At 33.9% G+C, this 23,175-nt stretch overlaps 1 protein-coding gene across 2 annotated transcripts in view; it reads left to right on the top strand.

Moving 5' to 3' along the window:
• LOC123556813 (B-box type zinc finger protein ncl-1-like) overlaps positions 1-22,816 on the top strand; it is a 34,711-nt gene extending 11,895 nt beyond the window's left edge. For both annotated transcript variants that reach the window (XM_045347808.2, XM_045347807.2), the window contains exon 2: positions 9,139-22,816. In XM_045347808.2, coding sequence (XP_045203743.1) covers positions 9,171-11,519 — 2,349 coding nt within the window. In that variant the 5' untranslated portion in view covers positions 9,139-9,170 and the 3' untranslated portion in view covers positions 11,520-22,816. The remainder of the gene's footprint in view (positions 1-9,138) is intronic.
• The last annotated feature ends 359 nt before the right edge of the window (positions 22,817-23,175 follow it).

The raw sequence follows: 23,175 nt of genomic DNA, 5'->3' as shown, positions 1-23,175 counted from the left end.
TTCAAATTATTTCTCTGGGGTCAAATATGGCCCCGCCCTGGGGGTCACATGGTTTATATAGACTTATATAGGGAAAAACTTTGAAAAACCTCTTGTCCAAAACCACAGGGCCTAGGGCTTTGATATTTTGTATGTGACATCATCTAGTGGTCTTCAACTAAGATCGTTCAAATTATACCCCTAGGGTCAAATATGGCCCCACCCTGGGGGTCATATGGTTTACATAGACTTATATAGGGAAAAACTTTGAAAATCTTCTTGTCCAAACCACAAAGCCTAGGGCTTTGATACTTGTAATGTAGCATCATCTAGTGGTTCTCTACCAAGTTTGTTCAAATTATCCCCCTAGGGTCAAATATGGCCCCGCCCCGTGGGTCACATGGTTCATTTAGACTTATATAGGGAAAAGCTTTTAAAATCTTCTTGTCAATAACTACAACATTCAAATTTGGACCACATGTATATTTTTGAGTGGCAAGATGAACCTTGACATGAGTTGACCTTGATTTTGACCTAGTGACCTACTTTCACATTTCTGTAGCTACAACCTTCAAATTTGGACCACATGCATAGTTTTGTGCGCTTGAAAAAACTTTGACCTTGATTTTGACCTAGTGACCTACTTTCACATTTTTGAAGGTACAGGTATCAAATTTGGACCATATGCATAGTTCCGTGTTTCAAAATGAAATTTGACATTGATTTTGACCTAGTGACCTACTTTCACATTTTTGAAGGTACAGTCTTCAGATTTGGACCACATGCATAGTTTTGTGTTCCGAAATTAAATTTGACCTTGATTTTGACCCAGTGACCTACTTTCTCATTTCTCAAGCTACAGCCTTCAAATTTGGACCACATGCATGGTTTTATGTACCGAAACAAACTTTGACCTTTACATTGACCTAGTGACCTACTTTCACATTTTTGAAGGTACAAGCTTCAAATTTGGACCACATGCATAGTTCTGTATTCTGAAATAAAACTTGACCTTGATTTTGACCTAGTGACCTACTTTCACATTTCTCAAGCTTCAGCCTTCAAATTTGGACCACATGCATATTTTTGTGTACGGAAATGAACTTTGACCTTAAGATTGACCTAGTGACCTACTTTCACATTTCTGTAGCTACAGGCCTCAAATTTAGACCACTTGCATAGGATTGTGTACCGAAACAAACTTTGACCTTGACATTGATCTAGTGACCTACTTTCACATTTTTGAAGGTACAGGCTTCAGATTTGGACCACATGCATAGATTTGTGTTCTGAAGTGAAATTTGACCCTTGATTTTGACCTAGTGACCTACTTACACATTTCTCAAGCTAAGCCTTCAGATTCGGACCACTTGCATAGTTTTGTGTACCGAATTAAACTTTGACCTTAAGATTGATCTAGTGACCTACTTTCACATTTCTCGAGCTACAGCTTTCGAGTTTGGACCACATGCACAGTGTTGTGTACGGAAATGAAATTTGACCTTGAGCTAGTCAGTAAGTCTTGAAATTTGGAACACTCAAAAATGGCACTTGGTGGGCGCCAAGATCACTCTGTGATCTCTTGTAAAAATAGAACTATTAACCTCGGAGCATGCACATACATCTTAACAGTGCGCCAGCTAGGATTAAAAAAGGGCAGGGTGCTGGCACTGAAAAGGGCACTTCTGGGGTGGTGGTCGGTCCGGGACCGTGCTCCCCCGGGGAAAAAATATAACTGGTCCATGCATACAGTGCATTTTAACATACTTTAGGCATGGAATTTGGCATAATTTAGGCATGTTTTTTGGCACACTTTAGGTATGGTCTTTTAATAGGCTATGTCTGTCATCTCTAATGCACCTATTTATTAACTAAAAATTCTGCTGTTTGTATTTTACTTGGCATTGATTTTCAACTTGTAACATTTCTTTGTAATTGCATACTGAATAACAATATCTATGTGTTTAGGTTTATTTTACTTGTTACAATTTCAGTACACATCTTCTCCATGTAGGCTACTTGATATTTATAAATTTATACCTGTAACATATTATATACAGAAAATAAAGTTTAAACTTCCACTTAAATAAATGAAATCGGGCAAAGTTTTTAACTTAAACAGTCTAAAAGCAAGTTTAGCACTTGTAATAGACATAACCCGGGTATCCAAAATTTTATATCTGGATATGGTTACACTTTTTTCTAAAAGTCGTCGAATGTCCAGTTTAAACAATATTTTTGAAAAAATATTATGATGCAAAGGACAGTTTAACAGCATTTCACAGTATCTGACATTAAAGTGTACCCTGTCATTACATCTTAGTAAAATAATTTCAAAGAAATCTTCATGAAAAATCGTCAGTTTCACATAGCAGACGACAACTTACTTTCGATTTCAAAAACTTGTAAAACGATAAAATCAAAATATTTTCCTATTTAAATTTGATTGTGATCGATTTTTATTAATTACATATAAATGTCTGTTGTCTGGACTTAAGTTTCAGTTGTGTATAAAGGGGTATTTACGACTATATTACCGAAAACGAAAGTACACTTTGACAGGTGGCGCGAAATGATAACGATTTCAGACTGGTTTGCAAACTGTTTTAACACTAAGGTTCAATGAATGTAATGCTAGTGGAGCAGTCTAAAATATCATGGTCTGCCTCGGGCACGATTACAGCAGGTAATTGTTTAATTGTTTGCTAATTATGTCTATGCCCCCCCCCCCCCCCCCCCCCCCCCGGCGTGTATCACTCGATAAAAAGGGGGCAATAAAGCAGTGTATTATAATCACTGAGGCAAAAAAGGGAAGTTTGGCTAAAAAAAAAGAAATGAATGGTTGTAAAACGGGCAGGGTGCCTGGCGGGGCAACAGGGCGGAACGAATTTCTGAACGGGCGATGTGCCCTGCTGTAAATAGCTAGCTGGAGCACTGATCTATTTTTGGTTGTAAACCCAGTCAATGTCTTGCCGTAAGAAACTGAGACAGAAGCGATTTACAAAATTAACACTAAGTAAACCAAAATAAACAATTTACGGTAAAGTTGTCTTCCCATCCTTGGAACTACTGCTTGCATTTGCCATTGTTAATTGTTTTCTTCCAGGATTTTTTTTTTTGACGTGTGGGAAAACCGACGAAACTAGACTTCGGTACTCCATGAAAAATCAGCGATTACAAAGTAACAGAATGGAATTTAAATGTAAATATAGCTCTTTGCAGTCTGAAATCATAAATAAAAGATATATATACATTGTATCTGCTTGCTATCCAAAGAAAGACAACTTTAATCAAACTGTTCAAGCAAATATGGCTGCATGTTCCTTGTGTTGTTTACCAGGATAGGCTGTGCCATTGTCAGGGCTTTTCATCAGGAAATTGGGAAGAGGCCTTGGCCTTTCAAATTGGGAATTTCATACGCGATAATTGCTCATTTTGGGAAAAGAGCATTTTATTGAAACAGGGTCTTTTTTCCTTCTGCAAAAGAGGTATGTAACAGAGGACACAATTTGGTGGTTTTCCTAATCATAAATGAGCTCATTGCTTCCTATTTGTGAAATATAATTGCAAAAAAAAAAAAAATTGGGAAGAATTTTCCTCTGCCACAGCTGGGAAAAATTGACCTTATTTTCAATTGGAAAGTGGCCGATTATCGGCCTCTGTTATGTAAGGATGAAAAGCCCTGATTGTAGTGAGTGATATAGAGGCATATATGAGTGCTTTATTTTTGAAATCTGTTCTAATAAAGTGCAATTAGTAAACATAACTAGCTGGCCCTTCTGCAGGAGGTAGTGTGATAAATTGGCTTGACATACCATATCTAGGGCTTGCAAATTATGAATTCATCTAGTCCAAGTTTAAATTAATTGAAAAGCATCAAATGATTTTTTGGACCTTTCTTAGAATAAAGCATAATGTCTCAGGGCATTGTTAATCTGATGTTACAGCATATTATAAGAAGTGAGTCATCAACAGTAAACAATGTGTTAATCTTAGCTCAAATTATCGTTGAAACTAAAGTGATAAACAATCTGGCATTGTTGTAGGTATTATATTGATCTAAGGTAGTCTTTTTAATGAGATAATGTTGGTGATTATGAAGTCAAATGGGTATAACGAGTTAAATGCTCTCAGCCGCATTGCACAAACTGTATCTTGTTTCAGGGTCTTTTTTGTGTAAAACCGTTGATTTTGAGATTAGATCAGTGATTTCAAGATTTTACTTCTTGATAAAGCTTAAAACAGAGCAAGTCTGAACCAACAAAGTCTCTTGAGGTCATTTTAAACAGACAAATACATGCTACTGGTACATATATAATAGATTATTTCAGCACACATGAAGAAACTAAGATTGAAAGTGCTTTCTAAAATTTGGATTTCCAATTTGAATTATTTCATTAGTAGAAAAAGCTGTTTGCAAGATGCATGACATTCGTTAATTTTTAACTTGTTTGAAATCTGCCCCTTTCATCCAGCATGAGACTGCAATTTTCTTGTTTGTGAGAACTAATTGATTTCATCTGTTAATTATATGCTTTGCTCTTTGACAAAAATTGAACAAAAAAGACTTGTTTCAGGGCTTTTTCTCAAATTGTGAAGAGGTGCTTGTCTTTTTTGTTTTGTGAAAAATGGACATGATTCTTTTAAAATGAAAGTTTTAGCATCGTTTTCCCTGATATTGTGAAAAAACACTACATTGAATTTGTGAAAAACAATATTTTGAGTTACTCTGCATAGAAGTTTTCTATGCTTTAGGATCTTGAACAAGATTTTATGTTTTTGAATTTGGGAGAGTGTTTTTCTTTGAAATCTCATTATTTTTGAACAGCACTATATTTGAACAGCACTAGCGAAAACATGAACTTGACTAGTGATAATTCACATTGAAAGCAAGATGGACTATTTGGCACATATGATCTCATTTTCACGTATTGATAGACAAGAGAAAAGTAAAATTCAACAATTTGTTATGTCGATCATGTATGCCTTTAGTCACAAGTAGTTCTGATGCCAGCTTGTGCTGCCATTTTGTATTGGTACATTATTTATATCTGCTTTATGATACCAGCAATCTGGAATGGAAATAAAAAACATTTTTTTTCCGGTTGTGAAGTATTGGTTTTGAACGGTTCATTAACCGTTTTATAATTTTGAGGTAGGCACATGTCGGCGTCGTTACTATTTTTTCAACAAAGTCTATCATTTCTTCAATTATGCAATGCAAGTGTTTTGAGAAATTGCAGAGTTCTTAGTCTTTAATTATTGATACAAAATTGTCTGAAACATAAAGTTTGTGGAAGTGCTACTTGACATCCGTATACCAATTAGTATGCCATTTGCATTGCTTTGTTTGGTTAAAAAAGCATGTGTATAGAGACTATTAGCATAAATTGTCACTTTCAGTGTAGACAAAGCAATGTTTTGGATACAGAAACAGAATAATTGTGGTTAGAAAGAATGACTATATCTCTACATTAATCATTTACAGGATGTACATGTAAAACTGTATCAATCTCTCGCCTATCTCCAGACTTGTTGTTTAATTCTTTAGGCAGCTGTGTTCATGGTTCAGTGACAGAGGCCTCCAGATGTCGACTACAAAATGTTTCCAAGTCTTACCAGAAAAAAACTCATTTTATTCTTAGCTTTTAATGTAGTGCTGCTAGAAAGGGGAAATTTTTCTCCCATCAAACCCGTTTGTTTATTGAATCTTTTTGTAAACAAATGTGAAAAGGGAACATTATGCATTGGAAGTAAGATCAATCATTTGCTGCATATAGACATTGTCAATTCCTTCTAGAAATTGCCTTTTAACAACAGATACTGTACATTGTCGTACATAAACTGAATACATTTGAAGGAGGTGCAAGTTAAGGTCAATTTTTATTTAAATCAAAAAACAGTTCATTAAGGGTAAAACCTGTTTTGCCAGACTTACAGTTATACAGATTTCTTCTACCCATTGACCTAAATTGTTTACCTTTGAGAAAGAAGTCAATCCTCAATAGTTGTAAACTATGTCACACCTTGTACACACTATTTTACTTTGTATATTAATTGAATAGCGTAGGTGTAGCATCTCAATTTCTCATTGGTTCAGAATTTCATGCGACAGTTCTCTTTAGATTCTAAAATGGATTAATATTATCTATATCATGTCCAAAAAAGGAATGTCTTGGATCTTGGAAAAAGTTTATATTGAAGGTGGTTAGACTACTGAAGTTATACAGCCCAAAGCCGTTTTAATGCATTTATGAGAAAAATGGAGAATTCCTCCAGTATTACAATATTAAAGATGATTTTAACTTTGTTTACTCTACCAGTGTCTGACTAGTCATCATTTCTGTCTGATTTGCTTGGTTTGCATGCACATAATGTCAACATACATAAGCCATGATGCACTGCCTGTATACTTCAGGGATATTTTGTGTCAAGATTGCATGTGTTTACAATTATTTCTTCAGAATAGAACTTTTCTTTCAATGAACACCAGCTGGCTTTATCATTGGTTTTGTACACATGCATTTCAATTCTAGAATGTTTCGTTGCACAAAATTGTCTTGCAGATAACTGTCTGCTTATTCAGCATGTTGATGCTGTAGGTGTCAAGGTCATTGTCTAATTGTGTTGAGTGTTTCATTTAGACATAGGTCTGCTTTTTAGACCAGAACATCTTTTGACAGCTTTTCTATCTCTGAATTTTAAAGCTATATTAATAAAAGGGTAATGATTTATACTGACATCATTTCAGTAAATGCATTAGTCAAGACAGTGAATTGGAATGGACAGCTACTGTATCAAAAACCTTTGAGCAAAAAAAATGTAGAATTGATTAGGGGACAGTTGCTGAGATAAACTGCCCAGAAACATTTCAAATTGATTATATTAAATCCATGTTGACAGAAGTAAGAACAGTAGAAGTTAAAATCATTCATTGTCATTCTTAAAAGCTCTTTGTTCTGCTATTTCTACACTGTAAAATCTAAAAATAAGAATGACTAAGATGTTATTGTCGGCTGTCTGAAAATCAATTTAATATTGCTAACAAAGAAGCTGTGCCATGAATAAATGAAAACAAAGATGAAGAAACAAGCTTGCCATCTGTTCTTTATTTGATTTTATGAAGCCGTCCTTCATTTTGGTTTTTGACCTGGGATATAGCCTACATTCTGTCTTTGTCCTAATATCTACAGAATGTGGCGGTAAAAATTAACTTGTCATTTTTTATAGCTTGAAAATTTAAACTAAAACTACTGTAGCAAGCCTTGAAAAAAAAAAAAGAGTACTTAAGTGCCCTAGAACCTGCAACTGTTTTGTTTAAGGCCTGTCAGTCTGTTTAAATAATGAATTTGTATTGTAGAGCACTGACCTCGGCTAAGGTTTAATGTACAAATGGTCAGGAGAGTTAACAGACCCTGACTTGAGAGCTTTTTCATTCCTGGTCACTGAACTTTTCTACACACTTTTATTTGTAAACATTAGTGTGTGCCCATTGTTTTAATTCAGAAATAGAAAAGTTTTTCATTTTTTTCTTGCTCTACCTATTAATGGTTTGGTGATCCATCACATTAACATTTCTGTCTTCGGCTGTTGTGCCTAGATTGACCTTTAATGGCGGTTAAATCAAAATTTTAGTGTTTGAAACACTTACTCAAAGTTTAGGTGCATCCCTATTGACATTTTCTTGAAACTGGTTTTCATCAAAAAAAAGGAACATGACTGCTACCACCCCCTCCCCACACCCACCACACACACACACTATGGTCACACAAAAGTCTTTAAAGATACTCCATATATATTAAACAAAAGATTTTTTATGCTAAAAAATAAGCGACAGCTGCTCGAACTGTGTTATTTGTGATGTATGGCAGAATTTTTTAAATGACAGTTTTAAAGGCAAGGATGAGTATTATGGGATGTTATGTTAAATTGGTCATTTCTATCCTCCGTTTTTCTTGCTCTTTCTTTATGTTGATTCATGTTTATTTTTATTCTGACCTCGCACATAAAGCCCACATTACAAAAACTGAGGGAAAAATTATTGCAAATTTATGAATTTTTATGTTATTAAAAGTATCGGTACATGGCTTATTTAATTAAGGAGCAGCTGTAATGGATAAGTATATTGTAGTCGGACAAATTCAACCATTTTGTAATGGTTATATTACTTGTTTGCTTTTTAGATTAGCTTCCAATGAATAGGAGTTCGACTGTGTTTGATTATTTGTATGCCCTGTAGTATCCCACATTTTAGCTACAGGTCATTCACATAATTTAAGATATAGGTTTTTTGACATTTCAGTCTGTTATACAGGCCTTTATTTAATATTAAATATGTTCGTCCATTCCTACAGGCAACATAAAGTTTGTTCAACTGGTCTTATGACATACTTCTCCTTCCTTGATAAATAAAAGAAAGGTGAAGAAACTGTTGATGGTGAGGATTTTCTATATTTAAAGGAGGGACAATCTTTGATAAAGATCATTGTTATATTTCATCTGTCAGATCAAGTTAAATAGTTTTACATTGTTGAAGGGATGGAATTTGAGCTTAGTGTTGTCAAACTGATGGATATTCATGAGATTAACTTAAATAAGATAGATTCACTAGAAATTAATGATTATTGGGATATGTTCTGGAGTTTGGATATAGAAAACTTATTCCAAGGTTTGCAGTTTTGTGTTCTTGACTTTACAATATATATTTCCCAGATGAGTTTGTCATAACTATTTAGCTGGTTTAAAAGACGCATAAAGTTTCATTACTGTTGACATCAGAGAATATAATTTTTATGATCACTTGCATGGGATAGATTTATTGTATGATACAATGTTGTGAATATGACAATAAAACTCATAGGAATCTTGACAGTCAGTGAACAGGATATTTCTACATGTTAATTACGACATGATACACTTTTGTTACTGCTGCTAAAAGGCATTAGGAAAATGCAACAATCATTTTGAGGTTTTACATCTGGCAAGATTTAGGTCACTGAATGATTATAGTTTAGATTATACCACTCCTAATACAGGTCAAGTACTTGACATGAGAAAAATTGTTAAATGTTTACAATACTTTTTTAATGATTTATAAAAAAAGGTACTTGAATAATTTGTGATTCATCTGCTTTAAAGTTGATTTATATATATTTTCAGAATCTGCTGACAGTGATACCCTTGATACAGTGATGGCCTCCCCAACACCTTCGCAGAGTGACACAGTCACTACCGCTTCAAATTCGGACTCTGAAATGGAGTCAGCTGGAAATCCAAACCTACGGTGCTTCTTGTGCCATGAGACCTTCTCCATTCCGAAAGTGCTAAGCTGCTTTCATACGTTTTGTCAACCTTGCCTGGAGAAGACTCAAGAACTTCCAGACAAAATAGCTTGTCCGGAGTGTCATCAGGATACATTTCTTGGTGCGAACGGCTTAAGTGGACTGTTGCCTGACTACGCTGTGAGCAATCTGTTAGAAAAAACAGCTCTCGACACTAGTGCCTTACACTGTACTGGCTGCAAGAGCAAAGACACGAATGCAGTGGCAAGGTGCTTTGACTGTGCTAACTTTCTATGTGCTAATTGTGTTATGGCACATCAGTTTATGCATTGTTTCGAAGGACATAGGGTTAGCAGCCTTACAGATCTGAAAAATAACAAGGAGAATGGCAAGCTTGAGAAGCCTTTGTACTGTCCACGTCACAAAGCAGAGGAATTGAAAATCTTCTGCAAGACGTGTTCGATTCCCATATGCAAGGAATGCACAGTGTTTGATCACGGCCGAGGTCACGACTGCCAGTTCCTCTCGGACACCGGAGACAAACAGATTGCGCAGATGCACCTGATGGAACAAGATGCAAAAATGAAAATCACAGAACTTAAAACCACTTCTAAAAGCATTGACCACATCGCCAGTAGGTTGCAGGTTCAATATCACAAGGCACAAAATGACATTAACGATACATACAATTTCTATCGCGCCATGTTAGAAGAGAGGAAACAAGAATCACTGAAGGAGCTGGACCAAGCATTTAACAGCAAACAGCTGTTGATTAACAATCTTGGTGCTAAAATTCAGGAACACATTGACAAAATGTACCTGGGAACAGAATTTGTGGACAAGATTACAAAGTTTGCAACCATGCCTGAAGCTCTAATGTTCAAAAACCTGGTTGAACAGCGATTTCAGAATCTGTTCAACTTTTCTCCTGATACTGACAATGAAAGTTATCATGATATCGAGTTCATATCCAACTTCCAGGCAATCCAGACTGGTGTTAGAAACACGTTTGGCTATGTTCGAGAGGGACCCAGCGATATTTCACATATCATTGCAAAACCTCAACCTATTGCTCGGCCTAATGGTTTAGTCTCATCCATGACTCCGCCTCCTGTGTCACTCAGCAACACACAGATGAATGGCCAGCTCAACGGTCACCTATTCGACCCTACCAGTATTGAAACCATCCCAACCAGTAACTTTGGAACCACAAATCAGTTTGAATCCACCAACAACCTGCTGTTCCCTACGACTGATACATTCACAACAAACAGTGATTCCAACCTGTATGAGAAATGGTCGAGCGGCGGTTTAGACATCTTCCAGAATGGTATTGATGTGTTCTCCACCAGCAGTTACCCGTTAATGGACATCACAAGCAAACTGATCTCAACCAATCTCTACCCACCAAAGTCCCAGATCAAACGTCAGAAGATGATCTATCACTGCAAGTTTGGAGAATTCGGCGTCATGGAAGGTCAGTTTACTGAGCCAAGTGGCGTTGCTGTTAATGCTCAGAACGACATTGTAGTAGCTGACACAAATAACCATCGTATCCAAATCTTCGACAAAGAGGGGCGTTTTAAGTTCCAGTTTGGTGAGTGTGGGAAACGTGATGGACAGTTGCTCTATCCAAATCGTGTTGCTGCTGTAAAAACCTCTGGTGATATCATTGTCACTGAGAGGAGTCCGACACACCAAATACAGGTGTACAATCAGTATGGACAGTTTGTCCGAAAGTTTGGGGCCAATATTCTTCAACATCCCAGAGGTGTTGCCATAGACAACAAGGGAAGAATTATCATAGTTGAATGTAAAGTGATGCGTGTGATTATTTTTGATCAGTATGGTAACACCTTGCACAAGTTTGGTTGCTCAAAGCATCTCGAGTTTCCGAATGGTGTGGTGGTGAATGATAAGGAGGAGATATTCATAAGTGACAATCGTGCTCATTGTGTCAAAGTGTTCAATTACCAGGGTCAGTACCTGCGGCAAATAGGCGGTGAAGGGATCACAAATTATCCAATTGGAGTAGGCATCAACAGTCAAGGTGAAATTCTTGTCGCGGACAACCACAACAACTTCAATCTAACAATCTTCACACAAGATGGCCAGCTGATCAATGCATTGGAGAGTAAAGTGAAGCACGCTCAGTGTTTTGACGTAGCGTTGATGGATGATGGCTCAGTAGTTCTTGCAAGCAAAGACTACAGACTGTACATCTACAGATATGCACAAATTCCTAGTCTTGGGATATAAGGGATTTTCTTGTTTGCCAAAAATGGCGGTAAAATCTGTATGAAGTTTGTGTGATTCAAGCCTGTCTGGTTAGCCAGCTGGTGAGGGGAAAAGCTTAGTAGGTGTGTCTTGAAAAGAAGCTTAATAATGTTCACGAGTATTACGTAATACAAAAATTACAAATGTGCTAGCTAATGATGTTAATTTTGTATGGCAATTTTTTTGTAACTTTTTAATTGATATTTTTGTTACGGGAGAGGCATTTTGGCAATAGTCTCTTGTTACTAGGGTTTTGTCCATGTACGGCCATGTGCCTGTTGCTAGTCATGGTGTAAAAACTGCAAATCAAGCATTGTATTGCATCTGTAGTCATGGCAACACAATAATGTCTGAGAAAGTGTTAAGAGCATTTTATGGACATCTTTGAGCTGCTATGACAACCAGATAAATAGATTCCGATGGTCAGTATTTAGCTGAATGCATTATGCATTTTATAAAATGTTCTGTATTTTTTGTACAGAGTCAGGCTGTCATAATTGAAAAAGTCCACCATTACTATTTAATGTTCTTATTTATGAACAAAATGTTGACTTATTTTATGATTATTTTTGTCATTATTGTGATAGATCTTGTTCGTTGTTGTGCTAAAGCACAGCTTATTATTATTATTATTTAATTGCCACTCTAGCTTTCCTTATTTTGTTTTTGTTATGTAATGTTATATATAATTTAATTTAGTTGTGCACAGTGTTAGAATTCTCAACTGGTTATGGCCCTTGTTTTTTCTCTCTAGTTAATTAATACAATCAGTATACATAGACAAATTCACCATTTTTTTGCAGTTGTTGTTTTTATTTTAGTCTTGTTTTTGTTGTTTTTTTCTTCAGATTTAATCATAATTATGTAGTATATTGCGTTTATAGTAAAATTGGACCATGAGACTTAATTTTAAAGCTACCTCAGCTTGCGGCATATGAGATGAATCCAAAACAGTTTGTCATCTAGCAAGTATTATCAAAATTTTAATTTCTGTTAGATTTAGAAATGATCCAAAGTTAATTTTAAAGGAGTCTGCATGGTCCTGTAAGGTGACTAGGACTGTGTAGTTTTATTGGATTAGTAGCAACATTTGGGTGCATTTTTTCATTTTTTGGCGTACAATTCTGTCGATACTTCTAGTTAAGTTTCATTCCTGCATCAATTTGAAGACCCAATGTTGCTGAGGTGTTATGTAAAATACTGACAACATCTCCCTATTTTCCAGTTGCTTTAGTATTTATATTTCATAGTCATAATAGAAGAGATTAATATTTAATGTTGTTTTGCCATATGAATCAGGACTTTGTTATGTTACCTTTGTTTAAGATACTCTATTTATAATCATACCCAATATTTACTGCAGAAAATTGTAACCTAATAAACACAGGGTAGTCTGTTTTATCAAAGTTATCTTTCCCTTATTACTATTTATAGATTGTTTTTCTTTGTTCTTAAAATAGAAGTGTCACTTGGTGCAGAGGTCACAAAAGTTCATGTCTCTTCATGTTTTTCTTTGTGTCTGATTCATATAGAGATATGGATACAATGAATTTAGTAATCCAAAACTAAAATGTGCCATACACAATATTGTGATGTTGATCTTGTTATCATGTTGATTTATATAGAAATCCCCGATCATCCTAAACTCATTATTCATTTATTTTAATGCTAGATAATTTCAGTGATAGGATTGTTAATTAATAAAGACCGTGAAGTACATTATCTTACATAAACCAAAAGCGTGCCTGTACAAATGTAGACAAATCATACTTAAATTATTGAAAAGAAACTTCGGTCAGTTTTAAACTGGCTATCTCGGCTATGATCGACATAATTTAAAGGTGCGGTAATTAGAAGTACACAAAAATTTGAAGTATGTGTAAGGTAAAGAAACATTATAAGTAAGATTTAATGACAGTTTTATACATTGAACAGAGGAATGCAAAAAATGGCTGGACCTGATTGATGGCTGAGTGTTTATTTCACATTCAGTTTGTATTGATAACCATCGTGTGATTGAATCATCCTCCCATCAGTCATTCTGTCACTCATCCTTGTTACTTTTTATAAATAAATCAGGGAAATATCATAATTTGCAGTGTGGTGCTACAAGAGAGAAATTTGTCCATTTTCACCAGTATGTTTGTGTATATGTTCTGTAAAGAAGGATGATTAAACAATAATATAGAGGTTCATGAATTCTCAGAAAATGGGTTTCTTAGTCTCTCTATTCAAGAATCCAGTGTTACTTCGAAAAGTTTTGATCCCATGTGTTATCAGTAGCTTTGTGATTGTTTTAGGGGTGTGAAAAAATGAAATGAAAATGGTAAATGCTACAGTAGTATGCTGCAGTTTTTTGAGGGAGTGGAAAAATGAAATGAAAATGGTAAATGCTAGAGTAGTGTGCTGCAACTGCCAGTTTTGAGTGTTCTTTTGTGACCTTGACCTTGTGTTCATGTGACCTCTGTTGCCAAGTTACCGTGACGTTTTTATTATAAATCAAGAAATTTTCCTAATCTTTCTCAATTTACATTGTCAATTTGGATACTCGAATAGATTTGAAATAGCAAAATAAGCATTAAATCAACAACTTTGTAAATTTTTCTCTGCCATCTTCTACTCTTTCCATTTCTCTTTTCTGCAGAAAGTTGTTGTCAAACATTTTGCTCATAGAAACATAAAAAGGAGTGCAATTTCTGAGCAAAGATTTTTTTAATTTTATTTGTTTTGTTTGTTGTATTTCCAATCTAAGCCTTGCCTAATTGTTTACATGACAATGTCTTGATTGTTTTCTATATGTCACTTTTTTTATAGTTGAACAAGAAATCATTGGAATTTTTATATGCCATATTTGTTAGTAGCAAACTATTTTTTGAGAAACTGTTTTTCTTTGATAAGTCAGATAGAAGTAGCAAAACTGGGGTTGAGGGTTTCTGTACACCGATCATCTAGAATAGTGTTTGTTTTGTTTATTTTTTTATTGCAAGGGGGAAATCAAACTTTTGTGAATGCATTTAATATATTCTGTTGCCATTTTTTGCTCCATGGCTTCTTAGAGGGGTTCATAGCATGTTGAACCTCATAAGACAGTCGAAACACTTTGTCAAGCTGAGAATTATTGCAGAAACTGTATATTGAAAGTTGGCTTGTATTGTTCTCATTAAAGAGTACGTCTGATAGTGAAGAAGAAAAAAACACCAGGAATTTGCACACAATTCAAATGTGTAACATGTACTACGACAGATGTTATTACACAGTGAAAATCAATATTTTTTATAAGAACAGAATTGCACCGATGGTACAAAATGCAACATCTGGCCTGTTGAGACAAAGAAATAGTATTCTGTGGAGGCAGTTAATATTAAAGTTTGATTTTTTTTGTTGAAATGAAAATTAATGTAGTCTTCAAATGTAAACAGTTGCAGTAATTGTCAGTTGACAGATGTCAGTTATCTTGCTCACTTCTGTTGTTGTTCATTGCTATCATTCTCATCAATGTTGTTGGTTTTTTTGAACTGAGATATATATAATGACCATATATGAATATTTTTGTACATTTCACGAGTAGGGATGTAGATTGTGCAAAATTTTTGGATAGTTATTTGATATATTGTATTCATATGTGGTTTAAAACTTGTAGATTATATAACCTATATTTTGCTGTAGTATATATGCATTTTTATTTATATTATTTCAGAAACTGAAATTAATACAAATCTCCTTTTTTAAATCAAATTTTTACCAATAAATGGTGTTAAAAATTGTTCTTGGTTTGCATGTGGGTTATGTGCTTTGTCTGATGCAAGGGAGGTAACTCAGACTAAGCATTATTATGTTTGTGTTCAAAACTTACAAGGTTGTGTCCCCTATTGTGAAGGAGTACAATAAGGCTTACAGCTGGCTATGTGTTCCGATTTGTTAAATATTATGATAATACAAAGAAAAAAAAAGAATAAAAATATAACCTGTTGAATTATTATTTCCAATATATGCATAATTGTTGAGAGTACATTCTTCACCAAGGAAACGTATATAAACTAATGACAGCCTTGTTGTAGTCTGGTGTACATGTTGCCTACTGTGTCTTCCTGAATAATATCATTGTTGTGTTTGTAATTGTATAGATATTTGTAATAATTGCTATCCCACACTGACACACAAAGCTTGCTGATCGTATATTTCTCTGATTTCATTTGACCAGGTTAAATACTGACCTTGTAAATTAAGGTGTTTTCAGTAAAACTTCAAACTATTGGAAACAATTTAGGATAGTTACTTGTATTCATTTCATGTAAATTATTTGGGAAAACTGCTTGATATTTTTTTTGTTGTGGTTAGTACTAATGTAGCACTGAATCTTTCTTCCATTGTTGAAATTTTAAAAAATGTTACATGTTTGAGGAATATGAATACTCAATCAAAATCATTAGTCTCATTTTTCCATAGCAACCATTTCTTTACCTTAGTAACTGCAAACAATCATGGTCGGGTGCTTTTTTGGCTTTTTTATGGCCAACTGTTCAAGTTTAGTTTTGCAAAGTCAAAGTAGGGTTATTTTTTACTGTTATACATCTGCATTTTTTATATAAAACAAAAAAAAAAGATATCTGCCATTAAAATTTCAACCACTTGACCAGATTTGCATATTTGCATTAAAATGCTTGTTAAATGCTTTATATGTTTTTTTTTTTTGTTTTTTTTTTTTTTACATTACAAACGTAAGTAATTGCCTTGAAAACATATGGTAAAAATTAAAATATGCAAGTGTGGATTTTTGGGTGTATATGTTCTGAAGTAAGTGGTGTAATCTGTTGTCTTACTTTAGTCAGAGACAGTGCTATTAGTTGTTTATGGTATAAGAGTTTAGTAAAATGTTTTTTTTTTGGAGAGGTTGTTTTATTCTCTAACAGAAATGCATTAATACATGTTATTTGATAGTATTAGAATTTTTTTTCAATAATAATTCAGTCTTTGAATCTGTTAAAATGATTCGCTGAAATTTTGCCTACCTGTGGACCAAATAAACATGTAAGTTGTATTGCTCAATGTTGAACTTTCTAGTATGATTGTATTTTGACAAGAGAAAAACTTATTTGAAAAATTTTGCCGTCGGTTTCCCAGCCAGGCATTACAATGTATCAGAAGTGTACATGAGAAATACTTGGCCTGGAAGTACATGTTTTAAACAATGACACTTACTGTGCAGTGTAGTGAAGTTATTGGTAAAATGTTTTTGCACTGGCACGTCTGTAAAGATTGTCTCAGACTCACAGAAGAGAATTTTCGTAAAATGACGAAATGCTCCTTTAGTCCACACACATCAGTGAGATGATTGGCTGGGAATGACATTGTATGTTGTTTATCCTGGTCATAGTCCTGCATGGTTACAAAAAAACCCCTAAGAGTCAGTACCTAACACAAGTAGTTGAGAGTCCCATGTGTTGACTTTTTTTGTAGTCGAAACTGATTCTTGCAGTCGTAAGAAAAAAGTCTATGAAAAGAAAAAGTGTTTTTGTCTGGAAACTTGTTGATGATTTAAACATTGGTGCATAATGTTGATCTATATAATTCTTGTTGAGATGTTATAATTGGCTGTTCTTTTCAAAGCTGTATATTTTTTTAGGGGTTACAGATAGTTTTGCTTGAAGGAATAATTTGATAACTATGTTACAGTGAAACTCAAATGATGATTTGATGCTTGCAGTAGATTGCAAGTAGTAGATAGAAAGATATGGTGATGTGTCTGTCGAGTACATTGTTGTAGTTTCTTCCATCAAAAGACCAAATATATATGATATTCCCTTCAAAGCATTGTAAATAAATGTGTATTCAGTAAATCTTCAGTATTAACATTAATATCTCTAGAGGCAATTTATGTTCACTGGAACTGAACTTCAGCACCCAAAACTGATCAGTTTTATACCAACAATTTAATATTTTCGTCTTCTCCTTTTCCAATGGATAAGTGTTGTAGCCGAAGTCCTGACAATTAGGAAGGAAACATAATACATGGTGGAAAAGTTTGTGCATAATGAAGATTTAAAGTGCTTACCAGCAAAATTGAATAGTTGTCTAAGATTGAAATATTACACAATGTGAATGTGAGCAAAATTTATGCCAAAAAAAAAAAACAATTTGAAGGCTACAGCAAATATTTTTGAAAGTATTTGATGAGGATATGCAGCTTTGAATAGAAAAAGCATTGTTAAAATGTCCCAGATTAGTGTCTGGGGAGAGGGCATGTGTTAACAAGTTGAAAGTTATTGAAACGAAAGTTTTGTTTATAGTTATGTTTGGTTATTATATACTTGTACTCTATATGGTATATGTGGTAGTTGTTATTGTACAAATGGTCACGCCATGGCAGTTGGGAAATCGTGAATGTATTAAATTGTCTTAATGGATAAAAAAGTGCCTGAAATGAACTATAGTTTGTTGGCTTACTGAATTCTGCATAATAGTTTAGTAGAATTTCCCAGGATGAAATCTTAATGCAAATAATTATGATCATCGTCGTCAGATGCTTTTTACAATATTGAATGATTGAGGCATGTATCGTGACGTACTTGAAAGTTCTAGATACATTGTCAGCCTTATGTTAAAGTAACAATCAAAAACATGGCCTGACTGTTAAAAAATGCTTTTAGTGTTGTGTTGATTTATTTCGGGGGCCTTCGAATAATATACAGATATTTTGCCAAAAGAATGGAGTTTGATTTTTTATATGATTTATTTATATATATTTATCATGTAGTTATTGGTTATAAAGATTCCTGTCGTCCATGCGTGTCGAAGGAGACCACTGGTACTGTTTTCATACTCATTCAAACCGTGTTAAATGTTTTGCCATATATTATATGTTGTTCTTGAGCTGCTTCATTCCAAGGTGTTGAACTATTTTCTGTGTTCTTATTATTATTTTTTTTTGCAACTAATAAAAAGACAACAAATGTTTGCTCGCATTTTGGGGAAAATTATTGCAGTCTTACTGTTTTGTGTGTGGATATTATTTTTTTTGTTGTTTATAGAATTTTATACAGTTATTGGTGTTGTGCATGGTTAATATAGCTTAGTTAGTCCGTAAAAATGAGTTAGATTTGTTATTCTGTTTAAATTTTTAGTTATTTCTTGCCCTGTTGTACTATTTTAAAGACTTACACACTGACTAAACTTAGATATAAAGTTCATTATAGACTTTTCTTGAAACACTAATCCGACTCCATCTTTGACCAACTCAAACTATGATGATTTTAAAGAAAAATGGATAGCAAATTGAGACAGGAAAAACTTGAGATATGATTTATGGAGCATTGACATACGTCCAGCTTTAACAGATAGCACAAGAATTGAATCTTTGTAGTTATACATAAACTTTTACATATGTCCATCCCATACTGAAGTCATGGCACATTTCCGGCTTGCCATTATCTCTGAAGGTAGGAGAAAGTTCAGTTACATGTCTGAACGATTTTTCATAGAAAATTAGAGTATGGTTTGTAAACTTAAGGCAGTTAACCTTTCTGTAAAAATCTCTGACAGAAGTAACAATTCCTTAATGTCTAGGTCAAAAGAATAGATAAATGATGAGCATATGAGTCCAAAAAGAAAGTTGTTGGAACTGGTTCACACTGTAATGGAGCAATATGGATTGAATCCTTAATTTACATCTGTTTTATTGTTGATTAAGAGTTTCAAAAAAAGTACAAAAAGATTAAAAAATAATCAGTGTTAACTAAAGTTTATATTTTACTATGTTGAAATTGACTGTTTGTGTTTTTATTATTATACTTTATTAGTCTTGAATGGTTTTTGCTTTTTGACTCCAGTTAATTGGAGTGTGTTTTTGTAGACTTTGTAGATATGTTAGATATTTAGTTCTATTTTAGATTATTTATTTTGTCCTATTTGTTGTCTTGATGCCATCAAATATTTTGTTCTTGCTTAAGATATGCTGACTATTGAGAACATGATATATAAATCAGCTGTGAAGGTTTTCAGAAAAGCATCTCGTACTGATTGAACTCTTTGGCATTATACCTCTTCAGGGATCCTCATATTCATTATTTAACACGCTGAGTGAATGATACTCTATTTATTTAACTGACTAGATGCTACTTCTATATGAAAGAGACTTCTGTAACTTTTGAGCAACATGGTATATTTGATAACTTCAGTTAAGGAAATTCAATTAGATCTACAAAAAATTTACCTAATTTTGTACTGTGTTACTAACATTTCATTTGAATATGCATAAAAAGATCAGACTGCATAGAAGTTAGACTAGATTGTCAGTCCTATCACTCTTTGTTACATACTTTAAGCTGTAATCAGTGGTTTGTTTTGAAGTAACAGACTTTAACCAATGGCCTGCTGGCAGCAAGTGATTTTGCCTTTGCGACCAGTGCAGACCAAGATCAGCCTGCACATCTGTTTAGGCTGATCATTGTCTGCACTGTTCGCTATTCAGTCAGTAAATATTCAGTGAACACCCCTTTAAATAATAATTGATGCTGCCCAAATTGAATGATGGACCAGTCCATTTTAGAAATGTAGCAGGGTAAGGGTTAATTAAAAATTGATAGAATACACCTTGATTTCTTCCTATTTGCAAAGAAATGAATTAGACAGAAAACTGAAATACTTTAATATTACCTGTTTGAAGTCCTGGTTAATTATCCTATTAAATCTAGTGCTATATATTTGTTTTTCTTTTGTTAATCTCAGCCATAAGATTTCTTGTTATAAGTTGTTGATTTCGCAAGTTAATTCCACGTTTCACTGTTCTGTTACAGCAGAAGTCTGCTATAAGTTTCAATTTTGTTTTGTTGTTTTTACGTCTCGCAAAAAATTTACTGCCAGAAATGATTCCATGATAATAGTACCGAATGTATTTGTATCGTAAATATAGACTATAGAATATAATGATATAGGAAAATTTGCTTCTTCTGTTTGTTTGTGTTCTGACACTTCTAAATGAATAAAATATGAATTTCACAATCGATTCCCATTTATTTCATACCCAGTATATATTTTGTTAAGTTTGAGAATATATCTTTTACTGATTCTGTCTTGATTGGATCTATCACTCTCAGTCAAATATTGTGAAGGTTTTTCTATTAATTCATACAGTATACTTCAAGAGATAATATCATAACCTTTAACTTAAAATAAAATAACATTATTTTACCAAGCAACTCCACTTTTAATGTGATTTACATATCACAGAATATAGGAATGTTTTGCTGGAGCTATATATGCCTGAATCAGTGCTCAGTTACACACGCCTCTTGCAGCACATTCCATGCTAGATTTTAGATTTAAGTTTGCATTCCCATAGTGAAACATCAGGAGACATACTGTTGGTGCTTTCTGAAATGACAATCTTGTTGCTATAAGCATACTTTTCTATCAGATCATTAACTGTAAATAACATTAAGGTCAAAGGTTATTGCATAGAGTTTGTAGACCAATCTTAAAAAGATGAAGCATTGGTTATTTCTGAGTAAAAACAAAACCGACCAATCGAAGCAGTCTTTCCTAGACTAGACTCCAAACTCAGTGTTATAACCTCGGAACCAGTCTTGCAAATGCAATAGTTCACTAAATCAGTAGATATCACTATTGTTAAAGAATGGAATCGGATGTTTTCTTTTTCCTTGTCATTTCAAAAGGTATGGAAATATGTCTCCTGATCTTACAGGGAATTTTTTATGTTAACATCAGTTATAGATGAGTACTGTTGATAAAGTCCGAGAATAGTCACATAGCATAGATACTGTTTGTTGTTGAAGTTTTTAAGATGCAAAATTGTTCCATATCATGTTAAAATATAAAGCCGAAATCCTTTGTTTTTATAGACTGTTATTTTCCTTGATAGAATCATATTCCAGACTGCTGGTTGATTCAGATCTGTTAAGGTGGCATTGTGTTGATTTTCATAGCAGAACTGACAACTCTTGAAAGTAAATTGAATAGTAATGCTTTGTTGAAATAACTATTGGAAATAATTATATAGAATTTTATAGATCAGTCCTCTTGTTTCTATTGGATAATGCAGTAGAATGATGAAATGGATATTACAGAGAACAGGGCTGAAGGCATTGATTTTGTTTTGTACTCTGTGCCATAAGGTTCAAAAACCAACGAAAAGACAACCTTGTTCCATTGTCTACAAAGTCAGGTCTTAAAATGAATTGAAGTCAGTTAACCCTTTAATAGGTCAGGAACACTTTAAGAACTCCAACATTATTTTTACCAAAAGCAAAGTAAAAGCTGTTGTATGGCATTGCTTGAAGGTTATTCACAACTCGAAACTTTAGACAAATTTCTGTTTTCTGCAGGCTAAGTTCCTTTAATGAACAAGCAGTCATCCAATTGACTTTCAGGTTGATTATTTTACTAAGTCTATGATATTGCATATACTGCCTTATTAAAAACGAAAATTTACAATATATATTATATATATATATATATCACTTAATATATATAGTGATTAGTTCAGTGTGTTTTTGTGTTGTTATTATTTATTAGAATTTTTAGGCTTACAGAGATCAAACTATAAAACTGATGCAATAATTGTAATTTTTCTATACAACAGTAAATTATAGCTGTTGAAATTTTTATGAACGAAATGGTAGATAATGATTCTAAGATCTCAGTGTGGTGAATGATAGGATTGTGTTGGGGTCTTGAATGCTTCTATTTCTCTCACTAATATTTTGAAAACAACAACAACAAAAAGAATGGGGAAAATCTGTCTAAGATTAATGTACATCTGATTTGGTCACCTTAAATATAATTTTTTGTGTTGTTTTGAAGATACTTGAAAACATAGAATTTTCTCAATTTATTTTATAAATACAAAACAGGTTTGCATAAGTTATTGTTAGATGAACATCATACATTGTATTCTGTTGAAGAGGGCCCATCATATTAACGTGCTTGTCCCCATGTTCATTGTTTGACCTCATTTTCCATTATGAATGGTTTTGCCAGACTCGTGACAGGCTACTGTATGGAAGTATTCAGTGAACATGTTAAACAGCAGGTGTTAGTTCTCTTCACACACTCTACCATATTTTTGAACATCATAGATGTACTAGTAGTAGTTTTACACACTGTTGAATGTAACAATGATTTTTATTTACTTATCAAAGGTTCATGCATAAAAACATGTTTCATCAACCATCAGGCGTTATTATTGTCATCAGTTTTCATCAGTTTTGTTATACGAGTGTACATGATTGGTATTAATAAAGTATTTTGTTTGCTTCAATAAATTCTAGTTATTCTTGTTTTATCACCTATCTTGGATGCCAAAGAAGGTTACACAGCAAATTGAGGAGTATGGAGAGCTGTCCTACTTGACCCAGCGTCGGCATCTTTCTGCTTCTGCGCCTTTGTTAGAGTTTTGATGAACTGTTTCTTTCTCTCTGTAATTACTTGATGGATTTGTTTCAAACAAAATGGTTATTCCTCATCATCATCCACATCATTTGACACAAGTGCAGTAACTCTGGCACCCATTTTTATGCCCCTCTTCGAAGGAGGGGTATATTGTTTTGCAGATGTCGGTCGGTCTGTATGTAGATCAATCCGTTTCCGGATGATAACTCGAGAGCGCTTGGGTCTAGTTCAT

The sequence above is a fragment of the Mercenaria mercenaria genome, chromosome 5, assembly GCF_021730395.1.
Source record: "Mercenaria mercenaria strain notata chromosome 5, MADL_Memer_1, whole genome shotgun sequence".
Taxonomy (NCBI): Eukaryota; Metazoa; Mollusca; class Bivalvia; order Venerida; family Veneridae; genus Mercenaria; species Mercenaria mercenaria.
Note: the sequence above shows the minus strand (reverse complement) of the source record. Positions and strands in the feature narration are given on the sequence as shown.